The sequence below is a fragment of the Oryctolagus cuniculus genome, chromosome 1 (assembly GCF_964237555.1).
Source record: "Oryctolagus cuniculus chromosome 1, mOryCun1.1, whole genome shotgun sequence".
Lineage (NCBI taxonomy): Eukaryota > Metazoa > Chordata > Mammalia > Lagomorpha > Leporidae > Oryctolagus > Oryctolagus cuniculus.
Window position 1 is genome coordinate 118,692,155 of NC_091432.1, and position 21,170 is coordinate 118,713,324.

General features: G+C 47.4%; 1 protein-coding gene across 2 annotated transcripts in view; it reads right to left on the reverse strand.

Annotated features, from left to right (window-relative positions):
* Positions 1-21,170, reverse strand: part of FEZ1 (fasciculation and elongation protein zeta 1) — a 51,677-nt gene that overhangs the window by 11,351 nt on the left and 19,156 nt on the right. For both annotated transcript variants that reach the window (XR_011378443.1, XM_002708685.5), the window contains exons 4-7: positions 8,972-9,058; positions 6,233-6,401; positions 1,839-2,110; positions 478-558 (exon numbers count right to left, since the gene is read on the reverse strand). Coding sequence is in view for 1 of the 2 variants with exons in the window: in XM_002708685.5 (XP_002708731.1) it covers positions 478-558; positions 1,839-2,110; positions 6,233-6,401; positions 8,972-9,058 (609 nt within the window). In the remaining variant the exon portion in view is untranslated. The remainder of the gene's footprint in view (positions 1-477; positions 559-1,838; positions 2,111-6,232; positions 6,402-8,971; positions 9,059-21,170) is intronic.

Consider the following 21,170-nt stretch of genomic DNA (forward strand, 5'->3'; position numbering starts at 1 on the left):
AACCTGGCCCCACCACAGCTGCTGCCAGCATTTGGAGAGTATACCAGCAATGGGAGGCTTTTCTTCCTGCCTGCCTGCCTGCCTCCCTCCCTCCCTCCCTTCCTTTTCCTTCTTTCCTTTCCTTTCCTTTTCTTTCTTTCTTTCTTTCTTTCTTTCTTTCTTTCTTTCTTTCTCTCTCTCTCTCTCTCTTTCTCTCTCTCTCTCTCCTTCTCTCTTTCTTTCTCTCTCTCTCTTTCTTTCTTTCTCTGTATCTGTCTTTCAAATACATTAAAAGATGGATAACTTTAAAAAAAGTAACGTTTACCTTTTGAAACGGTACTTTATATTCCAAGTGACACAAAATGCTAGGACCTTCCCCTTGCTGGGATACGCCCCAGATCCTGGGCTAAGCCTTGTTGGCCACCATTGCCACGTTGTTGGGGAGGCCATGTTGCAAGGGTCTGGGAGAAGAGCCAGGAGCGGGGAGACAACGCGTACCTGTTTGTCGGTCCCTGAGGAGCCAAAGGTCTGGCGGATGCCGCTTTGCAGGATGTTGGAGATGCCCTCCATGCTGAAGCGCTGCAGGACAGAGACACTCAGGAGGGACATGGCCTTGCTGCTCCCACCCCCAGGGACTCCTGTGTCCTCACTGAACCATCCACACCCCTCCCCTCCCCCGGCTACCATGCTGTCCCCTAGACTCTGAGATTTGGAAGTAAATTTAAGACCTTGGCTAGGCCGGCACCGCGGCTCACTAGGCTAATCCTCTGCCTTGCGGCGCCGGCACACCAGGTTCTAGTCCCGGTAGGGGCACTGGATTCTGTCCCGGTTGCCCCTATTGCAGGCCAGCTCTCTGCTGTGGCCCGGGAGTGCAGTGGAGGATGGCCCAAGTGCTTGGGCCCTGCACCCCATGGGAGACCAGGAGAAGTACCTGGCTCCTGCCATCGGATCAGCGTGGTGCGCCGGCCGCGGCGGCCATTGGAGGGTGAACCAATGGCAAAGGAAGACCTTTCTCTCTGTCTCTCTCTCTCACTGTCCACTCTGCCTGTCAAAAAAAAAAAAAAAAAAAAAAAAAGACCTTGGCTAGAATTTAAGCCTAAGCTTTGCAAGAATAGAGTAGTCTCAAAGACTCTTATCTTAGTAAGACCCTCAGGGCTACAAGGCTCTCTGCAGCCCCCAGTCTTCCTCATTTGATTCTCTACGGTATAAATAGAAAAAGAAGGCAGAACAGTAAAACTCAGTTGTACGATGATGCCGAGATCTTAGGGGAACACAGATCGTCTGGCTACCAGAAAGGGTTTAAGCATTTGTCCTGATCTGAGATGCTTCTTTCCAAAATGCACACACCTGGATCTAGGTCAGTGGCCCTGGGGCAGAGCCCAGGCAAAAGTATTTTGAAAAAGCTCCTCCTTAGGTGATTCTACTGCACTCCTCTGATGAAGAGCCAGTGGCTTGAAGAATCCCATGAATAAACCAATAAGGCACCAAGACCCCTTCCCTACCAACACCTTACCTACCCCTTGGAAGACCAACCCCTGCGCCACCCTTGATTAGACAGTCAGGGCTGTAATCTGTGCCCAATGCAGAGCTCCCAGGCCTTCACCCATCTCCAAGGTGTTGACCGCAGAGAACACGGTGCCACCTTCAATCACACTTCAATGTTTCCGCCCTATCTCCTCCCATTAGGCTGGGAGCCCTCTCTGGGAGTGGAGGTGACAGGCAGCACCTCTCTCTCTCTCTCTCTCTCTCTCTCTCTCTCTGAGTTCCTGCTCACGAGCCCGCCGTGGGGTTGGTACCAGGACTGAAAGGGCTGGGGCCGGGGACGGGCACCCGGCTTCCCGGTGGGGCTGCTCACGTACCTTGAGCGGCATCTGGCTTCCCTTCTCTATCCGGCTGCTCTGCAAGCTCAGCCCTTTCTCTTTCCGCCTCTTTTTCATCAGTTCTCGCTGCTCCTTCTGCTTGTTCTGCACTTCGATAAGCACCGTGATGAAGGAGTTCTTCACCTCCTTCTCAAACTCCAGCTCGTCCCGGCGGGCCAGCTGCTGCACCAGCTCCTCCGAGAAGTCTCGGATGGCCCCCTCCACCTGGTCCAGCAGCTCGGTCAGCTCTGACCCAGACATGTGCCTCAGCCCTGCAGGGGAAGAGCACCCTGCAGGTGACACGGCAGCCACATCCTGCCTGAGCCCACTGGAGAGGGGACTGCCCTTCAGAGAGACCCCTAACCACTCCTAGAGGCCCAGGCAAGACCTTCCTGATTTGAGGGCAGGCCAGGAAGGCAGGGGCCCAAATATCTGTGGAAGAGAATGCCATTCCCAGGACACAAGGAGGCAGGCAGCCTCCAAGGAAGCCTGTGGACTCTGGGCACAAAAACGTGCTGGACAGACATGAGGTTTTTTGATCTCCTGTTCTTCCTGTTTTCTCTCCATCTCCAGAATATTCCTCATGTGAAATGGGTCAAGAATCGAGGGAGAGAAGGCAGAGAGATTTTCTGTGCTGAACGGCAATAGAGAAGTGCTTATCCCCAAGAAATGATCTACCCCGAGCTGACAACAAAATCATCAGGCCTCTTTTCCAATCACAGACCTGGGCCACAGTGCCCATATTCAAATGCTTAGGAAACACAAGGATGGCCGGCGCCGCGGCTCACTAGGCTAATCCTCCACCTTGCGGCGCCAGCACACCAGGTTCTAGTCCCGGTAGGGGCACTGGATTCTGTCCCGGTTGCCCCTCTTCCAGGCCAGCTCTCTGCTGTGGCCAGGGAGTGCAGTGGAGGATGGCCCAAGTGCTTGGGCCCTGCACCCCATGGGAGACCAGGAGAAGTACCTGGCTCCTGCCATCGGATCAGCGCGGTGCGCCGGCTGCAGTGCACTGGCCATGCCGGCCATTGGTAAGTGAACCAACGGCAAAGGAAGACATTTCTCTCTGTCTCTCTCTCTCTCTGTCCACTCTGTCTGTCAAAAAGAAAAAAGAAAAAAAACACAAGGAAGACTGGCGATGTACAAGGGGAAATGAAGCCGCTTCCAGTCAGCACAGAGCAGTCTGCTACTTTGAGAGACAGGGAACTTGGAGGGGGCAGTGTGGCATAGCAGGTTAAGCAGTGGCTTGAGACCCCCTCCTCCACCAGCACCACCTGTATCAGACAGCCAATTCAAGCCCCCGCTACTCTGCTTCCAATCCATCTCCCTGCTGATGTGCCTGGGAGGCAGCAGATGATGGTGCAAGTACATGGGTTCCTGCCACACTTGTGAGAGACCCCAGTGGAGTTCTTGGCTCCTGACTCGGCCTGACCCAGACCAGGCATTTGGAGAAAGGTGAACCAGCAGATGGAAGATCTCTGTCTATCCCTCTTTCTCTATTGCTGTGCCTTTCAAATAAAGAAATAAATGCTTTTTAAAAAGAAAAGGGACCTGAGACCACCATGGGAACAGGTAACTTTAACTTCTTGTCCCCCTATGACTTCTTGTTTGAAAATAGATTTGGGGAACATCTCTTAAACGTAGTTCCCATTTAACGGTATCTTTTCTTTTTAACTGAGAACCCATTTTTCCTTTGCCTTTCCCTTTCTGCTTTGCCTAGATATTTGCTGACTTGGCTCAAGCTTCCCTTTATTTTGCTCTTGGGAGATGTCCTCCTCCTCCTGTTTGTTTTTTGCCATTTCACTCTGCATCTCAGCTGTTTCCATGGGCCCTTTCTGGACACTTGCATGTTTGGGGCCTTTGTGTGGCTGAGAATGGCCCGATTGGGGCGGCTGTGAATGCAGCAAGCAAGGCCTTCAGCCAGATCCACTGCTTTGCCCACGGCCGGCCGGCCTCCTTCTGCAGCCACACCCAGCCTCTGCTCCCAGAGCCACCGGGAGTGTCTCAGGAGGAAGTGTCTGAGACGGACCTGGGCCAGGCAGGCAGGCAGGGAGGGTCAGAGAGTGCGCCCTGTGCACCGCCCAAATCCCATTCAACATGGCTGAAGACCCTCAGCACGCTCCCTGCCCACCACGCAGCCAAGCCTCACTTTCCACCACGCATCAGACACCAGGACACTTTCCAGGGCTCCCAGGTGCACTGCAGCCCCAGCCTAAACTCTGCCTCCTGTGAACATTCAGGCAGGCCCTGCCCAAGCACCACCCTTTATCTTACACTTTGTCACACTGGGTGGGGGCAATGCAATCATGTCTGAGTACCTACTCTCCCTTTGCCTTTCCATAAATCTCGCTTTTCTGCTCACCTCTGTCTACGTCTCCCAGTTGGATACTTATACACAGGAAGACAAGAACCCAGGCTATGTCTAGCCAAGGGTCTTTCCAAGCCTAGTCAGGGCTCTCAATCCCCACAATGTAACTCAGGGGTCCCTAAACCCAGAACAGGACCACAGCTCAGTTGTTACCACTTCTATCCCGTGTTCAGACTTTTGTACCCCGACCAACTCACCTTCTCTGTGGTTCCCAAGTCCCCATCAGCCTGCTAGGTAGCAAGGTAGGTATTAGCTTGTGTGTGAGAGGTTAAAAGAGGGGAGAAGCTCAGAAGCAGCCTCGGAAGCAGGCCAGCATCTGCACATCAACAGCCTTGCCCTTGTTCCATGACCTTGTCAGGTGGGTCCCAGTGCTCCCTGGGGGTGGGGTAGGGGCGGCTCAGGGGACTCTTTTCTATCCTGGGCCAGGGGGCTGATAGGTCCACTAGCACAGTGCTTGCAAACCCCTAGGGGGGATTTCACAAATTCCACTCCCAATGTCCCTGGAGAAGAGGAAGCAGGGAGGAGAAACAGTGGGCTTTCTTCTGTAAAACTCCAGGCTGAACGCAGGCGGGGCTCTCTGTTTTTGCTGAAATCAGGTGTTTTCGCTTCCTTAAGCCTTGCTAGCATGCTTATGACTACTCTCTGTCTCACATCTGAACTTCTTTTCTTGTGTGGACCCACCCCCAGGCAGGCTCACCCCATCCCCACAGGACAAGCATTGTGTTTTCTTCTCAAGCCTGCCTTGGCTGTGTTACACTTGTTCCATTCAGTTTGATCCAGCCCTTTCTTTGCACGGCCCTAGTAACTACAAACCTGTGTCAGACAGTTCCTGTGATACACAGATTAGGAGACTGGACTTCAAATGCCGGCCCGACCCTGATGACCTCCACGGGGCGTGAGGGCAAATGCCAACTCACAGAGGTCTGATTGTTTCCGATGAACACAAGGGAAGAGACTTTCTCCCACCTCCCTTTCCTTTCAGAATTCTTTTCTTTTTCTAATGTATGTTAAACCTTCTTAAGGGCTAAACAAGCCTCCTGCCAGTCCCATAATTCAGGACGGGTTTCCCGAGGGTCTGGGAGTCACTGCTTTGAAATGTGATCATCAAGGAAGATAAGGCCTAATCTCCTCTGTTCTGGGAGCGCAGCGTCCAACCCGGCCTGCAGAGCCTACTTAGCGTAATGGGTTCTGCCCACTTAGCTGCAGACCAGAGTTAGATTTCTTTCTACTTTTGCAGTCCCCTTCCCGGTAGCCTGGGCTGCATGTCCTTCTGATTTAATGCTTATTCCATGATAAAATTGTTTCTTTCTCTTCTGCCTTTGTGGACAGGTTTTCTGGTTAAGGAGATTTTGTTTTTAATTCTATTCCTTCAGTAGTGGCCTTGGGCCAGTCACTTAGTCTCTGGAAGACAGCTCGATCTTAACAGGGTTCATGTGAGGTAAATAGAGTCTGGCACACAGAAAGCACTCAAAATTGTGAGCTCTTATTATTGCTATCTTTTGTATTTTTTCACTGACTTTTCATTGCATTTTGTTAGTAGATGGACCGTTTTCTATTTATCCCGCATTAATTTTGTTCTTTGGTTGGTTTTGCCATGTACTTTTTGCTTGAATGCCTTTTTGTTGTTTTCAAAAATGCTAATTCACAGTTAAGTGAATATTTTAAAACTGCTAACGGAGAGGATTTCAAATGTTCTTCACACAAAGATAAATGTATAGGGTGACAGATATGCCAGTTACCATGATCTGATCATTACACATCATATACATGTATTGAACTATCACACTTAGCCCCATTAATATGTTCAATTATTGTGCAATTTAAAATAGAAGTATATGCTTTCAAAATCCTTCTCATCCCCAAATGCCAACTTCTCTCTTGATGTTGACGAGGAAAAGTGTGACTGAACCCCTTGATCTCTGGGGCAGTGCCTAAAGTTCTCTCAGTCAAATGTACCACACACAGCCCAGTGCCCAGCACCCGGGGCGGGGGGTGCATCCTCTGCCAGCCCAGCCCTGGAGGCCCTCACCTTCGTAGGACCAGTTGTTGTTGAAGGTCTGCGTCAAGGCCTGCATCTCCTGCAGCAGGACCGAGTCTGCCTGCGAGGAGGTTTCTCCTCCATCTTCTTCCTCCAGGATCTCTTCTTCCTCCTCAGGGTCTGGGGAGTTCTGCATCATTTCCTCAATCTCCTCGATTACCTGGAGAAGGCACAGAGAGGATGCTAACTCTGCTCCCTCAACCGGAGCAGGTACAGAGAGGATGCTAACTACTCCCTCACCCGGAGCAGGTACAGAGAGGATGCTAACTACTCCCTCACCCAGAGCAGGTACAGATAGGATGCTAACTACTCCCTCACCAGGAGCAGGTACAGAGAGGATGCTAACTACTCCCTCACCAGGAGCAGGTATAGAGAGGATGCTAACTGCTCCCTCACCCGGAGCAGGTACAGAGAGGATGCTAACTCTGCTCCCTCACCCGGAGTGGGTACAGAGAGGATGCTAACTCTGCTCCCTCACCCGGAGCAGGTACAGAGAGGATGCTAACTGCTCCCTCACCCGGAGTGGGTACAGAGAGGATGCTAACTGCTCCCTCACCCGGAGGGGGACTAAGAGGATGCTAACTCTGCTCCCTCACCTGGAGGAGGTATAACTTTCCTCCTGGCTGGAGGGCCCCCCTGGCTTGAATTTTGATCAGTTAAGGATATTTCTAATTTGCTGCCTGGAAAATGCCTACAGCAATATTGTTTCTTAATAAATATTGAATACTAATAAACATAGATCTGACCAAAGACCTACCTACACTCTTCCTTTAATGGAAAGCACCCTTTAATGTAAAAGCTTTTCCAAGAGCTCCATTTAGACAAATGCTTATTGGAAATAAACTATTCTTTCAGGATGCAGAAAAGGGCTGGCTGGAAGGGAGAATTCACTTCGATTTGCTGAGCACTTTATTTCTAAGTGGAAAAATATTTGATCTAACCAACTTTCACACAAAACCCAGTCCATTAGCCGTCATGAAACAAATGACAGGAAGCAACACCAAGTGTTCCTAGAATAACTCAAAATGCAGAGCAAAACAAGTATTTCTCCAGAATTCACCAAGACAGGAACTAGAGCTTCCCAGTAACAAATAATAATAATAATAATAATAAAGATAATAAAATAGCAAAAGAGCAGGTAGGGTCTGGAGAACAGAAATGAGATAAGAAGCCTGGCTCAAATGTATCTGAAGATACAGCACAACTCGCAGAAATGGAAGATAGAATCAGATACCTGCCAAAAGGGATACAGGTGAATGAGGTAGTGCATTAACTGCTTTGTGAAGATGGTATAGGCAAAGAGTCCCCCTCAAATGAGCCTGTGCACAAGTCGGGTCACCACAGAGCGTTTCTGCATTTGTCTGTTCTTGGTGCTGGGAAGGACTCCACCTCCAAGGCCCCTGACCGAGGTCTGTGATGTGGATCTCTTCAAGGGGCTGAGAGTCTCCTACAGAGTCAATCCTGGTTTTACTCCCAACCTCTCTAGCCCAGGGATACCTAGACTTTGACTGCAACAGCACATCAGAGATGCAATGGAGTCAGATAACCCCTGTTAGGATCTTAAGGTTGAGTTTCTGCCTCTCTAAAAGCAGTTACCACTGTACCCATGGATGTGCTTCCCCCTGCAATTCACAAGAATAAATGCTAGTTCCTGTCTTTTTCTATCTGGTTCTCTTCAATCTCCTAATGTTCACCCCTTTCAAATGCCCCTTTTTGACCAGAGAAATGAAGAACAAGTTTACTAAAAAACACATTCAGACACTGAAGCCTCCCAAGGAGAGTTTTTTCAGATCAATTTTGAGAAAGTTTGGATGGGGTCTAGTTCAAGAAAACCTCCCATAAATATTTGTTTACTATAAAGCCAAATAAGGAAATCAGAGACTCTACGTTATTCTCCCTAAGTAATATGTTATTAAAACTAAAACCAGAAATGGGGCCAGAATTGTGAGACAGCAGGTTAAGCCACCACCTGTGATATGAGCACCGGTTGGACTCCCAGCTGCTCCACTTCCAATCCATCTCCTTGCTAACGCCCATGGGAAAGCAGCAGCAGATGGCCCAAGTGCTTGGGCTCCTGCCCCCATGTGAGAGACCCATATGGAGTTCCTGGCTCCTGGCTTTGGCCCAGCCCATCCCTGGCCATTGTGACCATTTGGGAGAGTGAACCAGCAGATAGAAGATCTCTCTGTCTATTCCTCTCCCTCTGTAAGTCTGGCTTTCAAATAAATAAAAAGTAAATCATTAAAAAAGAATAAAACCAAACCAAAGGTGGAGCACTCTTAGCTTACAAAGATGGAAGTGTCTCCAGGACTCCTTCTGGAAGGCTCAGAATGTTTTCTATGAAAGGTGGGAAGTTACCCGTATACACAGAAGCCTCACCTGCCACTGTTTTTGGAAGAACGGGTATTTGAGACCCCTGCTTGAATGCCCTGGCTTACAGGAGGCTTAGCCGGAAGTGAAGATAATAAACACCAGGCCTATCTCTGGCTATTCTCAAAGACTGACCCCTACCAACCCAAGGGTCAGGGATTACGTTTGTGTTCATGGCAGGCAGGTAAACTGAGGCACAAAGAGACATCAAATTCCTTATAAAAGACACTCGGTCATTAGCACAACCACCACAAGCCCATACAACTTTCTTCTGCCTTAGGTGGATATGGCAAATATTTTTCTTAAACCCTTTTTCTATCAAAATAACACAAGGTGCCCAGAAGTGAGAGAGACCCATACCTGATCCGCTGTGAGCAGAGGCTCCTCATTGATGCCAGAGTCATTTTCACTCTTCTCGTTGAACTCTTCCTCTTCCTTCTCATGGATCTAGAAGTAGGGAGAGAGGAGACGGGATTTTGATCGACTAAGAGGGCATTCCAGCTTTCCACTGTCCGTACAAGGAAATGGAAGAGCTGTCCGGAGTGTCATTCAATTGCCAGCGTACCTCCGTCACACAGCATGCACCACTGAGTCCAGTTTGGCCAGAAAAGGAGAAGCAGGAAGGAGTGGCCACCACCACTCTGAATCAAAGGAACAGCACTGTTCTGTGGCCCATAGACCGGTCATCACCAGGCAAACGAGGAACCTTGTCAAGGGGAGTGACACGGCAATGACCCCCGCAGCAAAGGCACACCTATTTTAACGAGGAGTTTCAGTCTAGGGGTTTGTTTCCAGATTCATCCAGCTCCCATTTTAAGGGGTTCACTGTTCCAATCCAAATAGTCGTGGCTTTCAGAAGTTCGTGCTCGGCCGTCCTGTTACTGGAATCTGGGCATGGTATCATAGCTGATAGAGGATGTGATGAATCATCGTGGGACTTGCGGACAAACAAGGACATAAGCCTTAGCCATTTTAGCTCCTTGCCCAAAAGCAGATCAAATTCCCTGGGGGGCTCCTTTATTCCTGCATTCTTTCAAAAAACCAGCTCCATCCCATGGTTCCTCACCCCACCCTCTGCATTCTTTTCCAAGTTTGAAAAGCTGGAGAAAAAACTGTACAAAGCTGCTCAGCTCTGCTCACTGCCTCCCCTCCAGACCTTTAGCCTGCTCTAAGCTAACATAAGACCCAGCCTGCTGCAAGGCTGGGCTTTTGGCCGGGGAACTTGCTCTGTGTGTATCCCAGCAGCTAGCCACCTCTGCGAATCCGGTCTCCTCCCTGTTCTGCCCTTCTCTCCTTACACATGCTACTAAATAACCTGCCCACATGAACTGCAGGACAAATTAAACAGAAAGAAAAATAGTGGAAGAGAAAACCGCTTGATCCATTTGTCCTTTGTCCCCCAAACTCCATAATCCTAAGTATGATTCTGAGAGTGGAACCACTGGAATTCTAGATGTTTAAGTCCAGTAGGATATTTATAGCCTACCTGGCTTTACTGACCATATCCCAGACTGTTACCGGTTGGCATCTATGTTCAAATTCTACACTAAATAAATCTCCTAACAAGCTCAGTGTCTAAAAGTCTAATTTGACGTTCCTACAGGGGGCTAGCTCTGCAGAGCCACTCCCATCCAGGAGTCAATCTAACTCCAAGAGCTGGCCTGATGATGCATCCCTTCCCTGGGGATGACATCCTTTTTATTCCAACAGGAAAGATCCCAGTTCCGATCCCAGCAATCATGTCGGAGGTCGTGTATCCTCAGAAACTTCTCCCCTCTTCTGCGAGTTCTGCTTTGGTAGACACCCCTGACAAGGCACATCACCTTCTATCTCCGTTTGCTTAGAACCAGGCCTATGTCACTATCAAAAATTAAGCAAATATATCTTTTTTTAATTTTTTTGACAGGCAGAGTGGACAGTGAGAGAGAGAGACAGAGAGAAAGGTCTTCCTTTGCCGTTGGTTCACCCTCCAATGGCCGCCGCAGCTGGCGTGCTGTGGCCGGCCGGCGCACCGCGCTGATCCGATGGCAGGAGCCAGGAGCCAGGTGCTTCTCCTGGTCTCCCATGCGGGTGCAGGGCCCAAGCACTTGGGCCATCCTCCACTTCACTCCCTGGCCACAGCAGAGAGCTGGCCTGGAAGAGGGGCAACCAGGACAGAATCCGGCGCCCCAACCGGGACTAGAACCTGGTGTGCCGGCGCCAAAAGGCGGAGGATTAGCCTAGTGAGCAGCGGCGCCGGCCGCAAATATATCGTAAGTGCCATCTGTGCTCCACCTGGGTGAGATGTAGGCCAGGCAGGCGACGGAATCATTTAAGGGGCTGGTGTGCCAGATGGCAACATCTATTTCTGCTGTGAAACCCATATGCTTCTGCCTCTGCCAAGTCTACCACCTATGGTAGCCCCCTGGTGCCCACAGCTCCCCGCTGGGCAGAACAAAACTCCTACAGCCATGCTTTGTCCACCAACCTCGCTCACATGCGGAGCTTTCTTAGGCCAGGAAGTCATGTGGTAGAAGTAGGGCTCTTACTGGGATAAGGAGTTTTTGTTTTCTGTTTGGGCTGTTGTTTTCTAAGCATCTGAAAGCAGCTGCTAGTCTATAAGTTGAATTAGCGAGGGGATGGTTTGGGGCTGTGGCATTAAATCTATTAAAAACGGGATGTTGACATTTTCTGAAATGTGGTCAGTGGTAGTGTTAACTTTATGATCTCCTTACGCAGCTGCCCTCTCTGAGATCAAGGCTGGGAGGGTGCTCCTAGGGAGAGGTCCTCCTGGCTGTTTAAATGTTAATGAACCTGGGCTGGGGCCTGAATGGCACTCTTAGAGCTTCCTTCCTGCTCCCTCCCTCAGGCACAAAGCCTACCGTGCGTTGTCGGGCTTGAGTAAGAAGAGGTCTGGAAATCAATTATAAGCTCATGGATTTCAGCTGCACCGACTTCCTCCTATTATGGGAGATATACCCGCCCCTTATTTTCTCAGATCCCAGAAATCTGTCACTAAAAGGTAAAATAAAAGGAGAAGCATACACAAGGACCCTGCAAGAAAGCCCTAGTGGCTTCCTTCTGCCTGAGGACTCCCCCTCCCTCTGGGTCTCACCACATCCACCCCTGGCTGCTTTGGTTCTGACTCTCCCCCGCCTCTTGGCCCTCTCTGCCGGCTCCTGAACTCGCTGTCAATCCAACCACACTTGCACTGCTGCCCTAGCTCTCGTCACCTCTCAACAGCCCCTCTTCCCTCCACGCACATCATTTATCGACTCCACCCTCCCCTCCCTAACCAGGACAGAGTGGGAAGCCCGAGGGGGACTAACAGAGAGCATGAGAAAGAGAAAGCGTTTTTTAAAAATGACCGCAGCTGGCGCGGTGGCTCACTAGGCTAATCCTCCACCTGAGGCGCCGGCACCCCGAGTTCTAGTCCCGGTTGGGGCGCATGGGCCTTAGCGGCCACTTGCGGGGGTGAACCAAGGGAAGGAAGACCTTTCTCTCTGTCTCTCTCTCCCACTGTCTAATTCTGCCTGTCAAAATAAATAAATAAATAAATGAATGTAGAGAACCTTCCCTAAAGCCTGTAACATGCTAAATCTTATTGTACAGTAGTCCAAGTGGGGATTAAAATTATGTGGAGTCCTTGTGCCCTACACAGACCATAACCAGTGTCTTCTGTTAAAGGACTCCAGGTGACTCCATGCATAAGGAAGGGAATTTACAAGTGACTAAGATACCACTTGGGACCCCTGCATTGCACATCGGAGTAACTGGGTTCAAGTCTCAGCTCCCACCCCAACTTCTTGCTAAAGTACAACCTGAGAGGCAGCAAGTGATGGCTCAAGTACATGGATCCCTGCCACTGCCCTGGGAGACCAGGGTGGAGGTTCAGGCTCCTGGTTTGGCCTGGCACAACAACAGCCCTGGCTGTTGCAGGCATTAAAGGAGTGAACCAGCAGATGGAAGAGCTCTCTCTTTCTCTCTTCCTGTCTCTCTCTCTCCCTTTCAAATAAATGAAAAGAAATAAAACTTTTTAAAGGGGAGTTGCTAATGAGTATTTAGCTACTTCTCCATAATATTTCCCTCCCCTTACAACCCTTGTTTCCTATAAGTGGTTGCTTCCTTGACCAGAATTAGGAAAACAGATACATTTTTATCTCCAGACAAAAAGTAGAAAAATAAAATTCATCTGTATGTACCCAACTGAAGGAAAAGACAATTTTTGGCCCTTTCACTCTTGTGAACAAGCAGGAAGCAATTATGTGGGCGAGTCAATGGCTCTGTATTCCCCTAGTGATATGTGCCAGAACAGGGGCCAACAAATACTTGATGGAAGAATTGAGGAGCAAACAAAAATGAAAGCACTGAAGGGTAGATAACTGCTTCCTAGTCACCTGGAAAGCAGAAAGATGGAACTGACTATGCTGGACTCCCACTTCCTCTTGTCCAAGATAACTACTGTCTGCTATCAAGCTGATTAATGGAAAAACCCAATGAAAGTGGAGAATTATTAAAAATAACAATACTATGGGGCCAGCTTTGTACTGCAGGGGTTAAACCACCACTGGCAATAGCAGCATCGCATATCAGAGTGCTGGTTCAAGACCCAGCTGCTCTACTTCCTATTTGGCTTCCTGCTAATGTACCTGGGAAGATAGAACATAATGGCCCAAGTGCTTGAGCCCCTGCCACCACCCACGTAGGAGACCAGGCTGGAGTTCTGGGTTCCTGGCTTCAGCCTGGTCAATTTGGGGAGTGAACCAGTGCATGGAACATTTTTCTTCTCTCTCTTGTTCTGCCTTTCAAATAAATTAATCAATCTTTTAAAAAATACTAATCATGTGTACATACATATATAACTCAAGCATATTACCTTGCCCTAAAAATGCAAATATACATTTATTTACTCTCCAAGCTCCTAATCTAAGGCCAAGCTTCTATGATAAGTCTCTGAGCAGAGTTCTACAAAGTCTTTCTTATATCACCCATCACCCACCTTATAATATAATTTGTAAAATGATTTCCTGTGTCCATTTATTTATAGTAGGAGCAGGGTTCTGTGGTTTTAATGTGTCCCCAGAGGCTTTATGTGTTGGAGGTATGGCCCTCAGTGTGGTGGCTTTGGGAAGTAGTGGGGCCTTGAAGAGGTGCATCTTGGTGGCAGGTCCCTGGATCTCTGGGGCTGCCCTCAGAAGGGATTAAGGCAGTTCTCATGGCACCCAGGGAGCTGGCTTGGAAGTGGAGCAACTGGGACACGAACTGGTGCCTTTATGGGATGCCTTTGTCATATCAGCGGCCTTGCCCGGTACACCACAACACCAGATACAATAAACAAATCTTTAAAAAGCTCTGCCTCCCTTAAACATGTCCCGTTTCAAATAATTCATCAAAAAACTAGAAAAAGTCCTCAGAAATTAAAAGTATGATACTAAATCTAGATTTTCCAATAGAGCTGAAGGTTGTAAAAATCCCCTAAAGAGTAAAACAAAATAAATAGACAGAAAATAATGGGGAATATTTTAGAGGATCAATTTAAGAAGTTCAACACTTGCATAAAATGATTACGCAGGCACAAACAGAAGACACGGTCTCTTTAAGCCATCACAGAGTAATCAGTATTGGACTTGTCTCTCCTGCCACAAACAAGGATAAATCGGGACACAATCTATGAGCTGATTGTTTCCAGTACTGGACACAGGCAGTGCAAGGCTGCAGCCCTGGAAGGCAGAGGAAAACATAAAACAAATGAAACTGCAAGAGTCTGTCACCTGTGACCCTGCGCTGTGAGAAGCACTCTACAGAGACTTTGGACTGAAAGAAAATGACAGGAAATCAGATCTACGGGAAATAATAAAGAACACCACAAGTGGGGAAATACAAAGAATTATCTTCTTTTTCTTCACTTAATTTCCTTAAAAGATGGTTAACTGTCTGAAGCAAAAATAACTTTGTGGTGTACAGTTCTAATAAAATATATGACAAGGATAGCAAAAAAGGTTGGAGGGAAGGGATTGAGGCTCTTACAAGCGTTTCACATTTCATGCGAGGAAGTGCAATATCAATTCTAAATAGACTAGGCTAACAGTAATATAGGGTGTAATAACTAAGGAATCCCTACAAAGTTACGTACAAAGAGGTACAGAGAGAAATCCAATAGATACATCAAATGGAACGCTAGAGAATATTGGATTGAGTCCAAAGGAGAGAGGGAAGGTGGAACAGAGACACGGCAACAAAAGAAAAAAATTGATGAAGCATAGAAATGCAAGATAGCATGACTTATCATAAGCCTTCAATGAACGAACCACTATGCAAATGAACTGAATACAATAGCCAAAAAGCATAGGTTGTCAGACTGAATATACAAACGGAACCCAATTATATGCCACCTATACAGGACACACTTTAAAAATGAAGACATGCAGTCCCGCTTTATACTGCAGTGGCTTAAGCTGCCACTTAAGACACCAGCATCCCATATAGGAACACTGGTTTGGGTCCCAGCTGCTCCACTCCCAATCCAGCTTCCTGCTAAAGAACGCTCTTGGGAGGTAGCAGATTTTGCCCCCATCTTCTGCCTTTCAAACACTTTTTAAAAAGTGTTTATTTATTTTCATCTCCTTGAAAGACAGAGTAACAGAGCAAGACAGCTTCTATCCCCTGGTTCATTCCCTAAGTGCCTGAAACAGCCAGGACTGGGCACCAGGAGACAGAAAACTGGATTACAAATAGCGTAGTTGAGACTCAAATCAGCCTCTGCATAGAGATATGGGCATCTCAACTGGTGGCTTAACCTGCTCTGCCACAACTCCTGCTTCAATAAATAAGTCTTAAAAAAAAAAAAAAAAGATTGTCTGTAACAAGCATTGTTGAGAATGTAGAACCATCGGATCTCTCAAACTGGAAAGTAGTTTAGCAGATCTTTAAAAAGTTACAACTACATCAACCATATGATTCAGCTATTCTATTCAATGGTTTTTATCCAAGAGAAATGGAAGTGCATGGCCACAGAAAGACTTACACAAGAATGTTCACAGTAGCTTTACTTGCAATATTTAAAAACTGGAACCACCCCAGTGTTCACCTATAGGTGAATGAATAAGCAAATCATAGTATACCCATATATTAGAACACTATTCAGCAATAGAAAGGAATGAACTGCTGATACACGCAACAACAAAGTTAAATTGCTAAATAATTATCCTAAGTTTAGAAAGCCAGATGGGGGAAATTGCATATTGAACTTAATGGTTAAGATTGCTTGGGCTGGCGCTGCAGCTCACTAGGTTAATCCTCCCCCTTGCGGCGCCGGCACACTAGGTTCTAGTCCCGGTCGGGGCGCCGGATTCTGTCCCGGTTGCCCCTCTTCCAGGCCAGCTCTCTGCTATGGCCCAGGAGTGCAGTGGAGGATGGCCCAAGTGCTTGGGCCCTGCACCCCATGGGAGACCAGGAGAAGCACCTGGCTTCTGCCATTGGATAAGCGCAGTGCGCCGGCCGCAGCGCACCGGCCATTGGAGGGTGAGCCAAGGGCAAAAGGAAGACCTTTTTCTCTGTTTCTCTCTCTCTCACTGTCTACTCTGCCTGTCAAAAAAAAAAAAAAAAAAAAATTGCTTGGGACGCTCATACCCCTTACCAGAGTGTCTGGGCTGAGTTCCAGTTCCCCTCCCAATTCCAGCTTTCTGCTATGTGCACCTTGGGAGGCAGCAGGTGAGAGTTCAGGCACTTGGGTTTTCACCACCCACATGGGGAGACCCTGACCAAGCTCTGGGCTCCTGGCCTTGGCCTGGCCTAATCCCTGCTGTTATGAGTTTTTGAGGAGTGAACCAGCAAATAGGAGGGCTCCCTGGGTCTGTCTATCTGTCTCTGCCTTTTTCTTTGTGTCTATCAAATTAATTAGTTAATTAATTTTTAAAAATGTTTAAAAACCCAGACCAAAAAAAGGACAGGCTGTATGATTCCATTTATATAAAATTCCACGAAACACAACGTAATCAATTGTAGCAGAAAGCAGGTATGTGGTTGCCTAGAGATTACGAGTGAGAGGGAGGGATAATGGCTATGTTTACTCTCCTGATTGTGGCAACAGTTTCACAGATGTATTCATATATCAAAGCTTATCACAGAGTACACTCTAACAAGTGCACTGTAATCATGCTAATTATCCTTCATTAAAGCTGTAGGGAGAAAATAATAAAATAAAGAAGGGTAATACGGCATGACTTAGTTGGCTTTATCTCAAGAATACAAGTTTGATTTAATATTTCAAACTTAATTCATGAAATTCATCACATCAAAACAATAAAGGAGAAAAATGCATCTCAATAGAGGTAGAAAACAGATCATTTACCTACAGAAAAATAACATAAGAAAGTATGCCACCAGGTAAAGCCATGAGTTTCCAGCTTCAAAGGGCCCACTGAGTACAATAGAGTGCATAATACATATTGAAAACCCACTATACAGCACATTATTGTAAAATTTCAAATGAGAAAGGGGAAGGAGAACATACTAAAAGCTTCTTAGAGAGAACCAAAAAGGAGTCACATATCCAGAGAACTGGGGATCACAACAGATTTTGGGCTTCTCGACAGTAACCTAGAATAACTATCATATTGAACACTTAACAGCATATCTAACAGGTGAACAAAGATATTCTCATGGATTTTTTTTTAAGATATACTTTTTATTTGAAAGGCAGAGCAACACAGAGAAAGGGAGAGAGAGAGAGAGAGATCTTCTATCCTCTGGTCCACTTCCCAAAAGGCTTACAAGAGTCAGTGCTGGGCCAGGCTGAAGCCAGTAGCTTGGAACTCCATCTGGGTCTCCCACATGGGTGGCAGGAGCTCATGTACTTGGGCCATCTTCCATTCCCTTCCCAGGTGCATTAGCAGGGAACTGCCTCCCCATGTGGCCCCATGCCTTGCCTCCTGCTTCTAGGACCTGTAGCTGCAACTGGCCCTCCATATCCACAGCTCCTCATCTGCAAATTCAACCAACCACACATCAAACGTATTCTAAAAGAAAAACTGCTTCTGTATGGAAGGTTTTTCTTCTGGTCATTGTTCCCTAAACAATACAATGCAACAGCTATTCTATAGCTTGTGCATTGTGTTGGGTATTGTAAGTTGGAGATGATTAAGTATATGGAAAGATATGTGTAGGTTATATGCAAATACTATGTCATTTCACATAAAGGACTTACATTTTTATTTATTTATTTTATTTGAAAGGGAAACAGAGAGACAGAGACAGAGACACAGAGAAAGATCTTCCATGTGCTGCTTCATTCCTCAAATGCCCACAACAGCCAGGGCTGGGCCAGGCGGAAACCAGGAGCCCAGAATTCCATCCAGGTCTCCTCTATGGGTGGCAGGGACCCAAATACCTAAACGACTTTGCCTTCCAGAGTATGAATTAGCAGGAACCTGGAATGAGATATGGGGCTGGAACTTGAATCTAGGAGCTCTAACATGGGATGTAGGCGCCCCAAGATGCATCTTTTTTTTTTTTTGACAGGCAGAGTTAGACAGTGAGAGAGAGAGAGATAGAGACAGAGAGAAAGGTCTTCTTTTGCCATTGGTTCACCCTCCAATGGCCACCGCGGCCAGCGCCCTGCGGCCGACACACCACACTGATCCAAAGGCAGGAGCCAGGTTCTTCTCCTGGTCTCCCATGTGGGTGCTGGGCCCAAGCACTTGGGCCATCCTCCACTGCACTCCCGGGCCACAGCAGAGAGCTGGCCTGGGAGAGGGGCAACCGGGACAGAATCCGGCGCCCTGACCGGGACTAGAACCCGGCGTGCCGGCGCCGCTAGGTGGAGGATTAGCCTAGTGAGCCGAGGCGCCAGCCCCAAGATGCATCTTAACGACTGCTCCAAATGCCTGCCACTTGAGCACAGGCAGATTTTTGTATCAGTGGCAGGTCCTGGACCCAATTCCTGCCTCCTCCCTCGTGGGGATACCAAGGGACGATGGTTTAATAAACTTGGTCTCCGTGAGCCTGTGTTGTAGCCCCTCTTGCGGCTGCACCTGACTATCACGTGCAAGAACACAAAGCAATCATGTTGGGAAATGTGTGCTTCAGTCAGAGCGCAGAGTTGAATAAACGATACACACGTTAGAAACTAAGCAAAGGACAAAAACAGGGTGATTGCAAAAAGTTTCACGGGAGAGGAAATCTTCTTCCAGAACACTACATGGTTCAACTAGAAATAATATTTACATAGCCACAATTGTGTCTATAATTTTGAATCGATTATCAGTGAGTGACAACCCTATATGCCAAGAAAGGAAAGGTATGAGTACTGCAGTTGGTGCAAAAGAATTGTATTTTTATCTTTCAAAATACAGTTAATAGATAACAGCTAAAATGGATACTTTTTTAAAAATCATAGAAAACAGCAATATAAATATACTGTTAGAAAATTAAAGCTGTATCTCAAAAAAGAAACAAAAATAGATGCCTCTACACAGTAGGGAAAGACAAGGCAAGAGGCTGCTGTTTTAATTTTTTAAAGACTTATTTTTACCTGGTGTCTTTAAAATTTTGACTTTTTAAGTTTTGTACATGTGAAATTTTAATTTTTAATACAGAAAAATGACCCTACAGTCAAAATTCAACAGTTTTTACAACACTTAGTGAAATGACTTAGTGTTGGGCACAAAGACAAGGGTGATGAGGTTTGGGAGCAAACAGCTGATTCTCAGCAGTGGCTCACTTACGCCGAGGGTCTGTGGGCTCATGAGCGAGAAGCCCACCAGCTGTGGGCACTGAGCGCCCCAAGGGCACTTGGTTGGTTGGTCAGTACGTTTCCTAGAAGGAATACACAGCTCTGGCTAACCCAGTAAGTCATTTAAACTGAGGTCCGTTTAAAAAGCTGCTTCAGTAATTAACCCAGAGAATTTTAAAAAGGATGAACTAAAACTGCTTTAATCCACCCTCTTCTGCTACTGTGTCCTTTCCCGTGGGTTTGATGGAAGAACTACTACAAAGGAAGATCATCCGTCTCGGGGTCATTCAGCTCCCCCTGAAATATTCCCTCTCTGGAGGGAAATCTGCAAATGAGGAGGAATTAGATCCTTTTGAAGGGCAGGCTATCTTAAATATCCTTGGCTTCATCCGCCAAATGAGTTAGAAAACTGGCAAAAGAGATAACAAAGCCACGTCTGCTGCTTGCACTGCAATGGATCTGACTGAATTTCAGCCACCGGATTTGTTCCGTGAGTGCCCTCTTGTCCTTCGTGTTCTGGCTCAGTTCTAACCAGCATACAGAGAAGCAAGAGCAAAGGAGCAGTCAGAGTTCAAAACAGGACCCGAGACAAAGCTTCCTACGTGCTCAGTAGGTGTGCAGCAAATCTTCGTCTCAGAGCACCATCTGACCTGCCCTAGTCAACGATGCCTTGCAGATTTGAACATTTTGGATGGTTAATTATTAGAAGAGTTAAGGATATATAGATAGGGTACAATGGCTTAAGCCGCCACCTGTGACACTGGCATCCCATATGGGCTCTGGTTTGAGTTCCAGCTGTTCCACTTCTCTTTTTTTTTTTTTTTAAAGATTTATTTATTTATTTGAGAGGCAGAAATAGAGAGAGAGAGGAGAGAAAGGAGAGAGAGAGAGAGAGAAAGAATCTTCCATCTGCTGGTTCACTCCCCAAACAGCCATAACAGCCAAGGCTGGGTCAGGCTGAAGTCAGGAGCCAGGAGCTTCTTCCAGGTCTCCCACCTGGGTGCAGGCCCCCAAATGTTTGGGTCATCTTCCACTGCTTTCTCAGGCACATTAGCAAGGGACTTGGTTGGAAGTGGAGCAGCTGGGACTCCAACCTATGGGATGCTGGCACTGCAGGCAGAGGTTTAACCCTCTGAACTGGCCACAATGCTGCCTCCCCACCCCCAACACATCTGGCTGCTCCACTTCTGATCCAGCTCCCTGCTAATGCACCTGGGAAAGCATCAAAAGTTGGCCCAAGTGCTAGGGCCCCTGTACCCATGTGAGAGACCAAATGAAAGTTACTGGCTCCTGGCTTTGGCCTGGCCCAGCCCCGGCTGTTGCAGCCATTTGAGGAGTGAACCAGCAGATGGAAGATCTTTCTTTCTCTCTTTCTCTCTCTCTCTCTCTGTCTTTTAAATAAATGAATTGATTTTTTAAAAAAAGAAGACATGCATAGTTACTTTTTCAACAAATCAGCCAAATGCTGATCTCTTTGCTATGCTATCTCAAGCAGTAGTCCGTAGATATCTTGCCCAATAAGGGGAATCTGTCTCCTGTTCCTTTCCTTGAATTCAACTCCGGATCACCCAGGAAGATTATATCCACCTCCCTTCATCACTTGCTGAGTCCCTGGGGCTGTGCCAGCCCTTCCTGGTAAGAACTCATCACCTGTCCTCCTCAGCTGAAACTAGAAAACCAAGCGAAGCAGAAATCAGCTTTTTTACATTCACTGAGCCATTAAACAGTTTACCTTCTGCTATGCTCTGAATGTCTGTGCTCTCCCCCAAACCTAAGTTCATCTGTGGAAATCCCAACCCCCAAGGTGATGGCGGTAGGAGGTGGGGCCTTTGGGAGGGAATTAGGTCA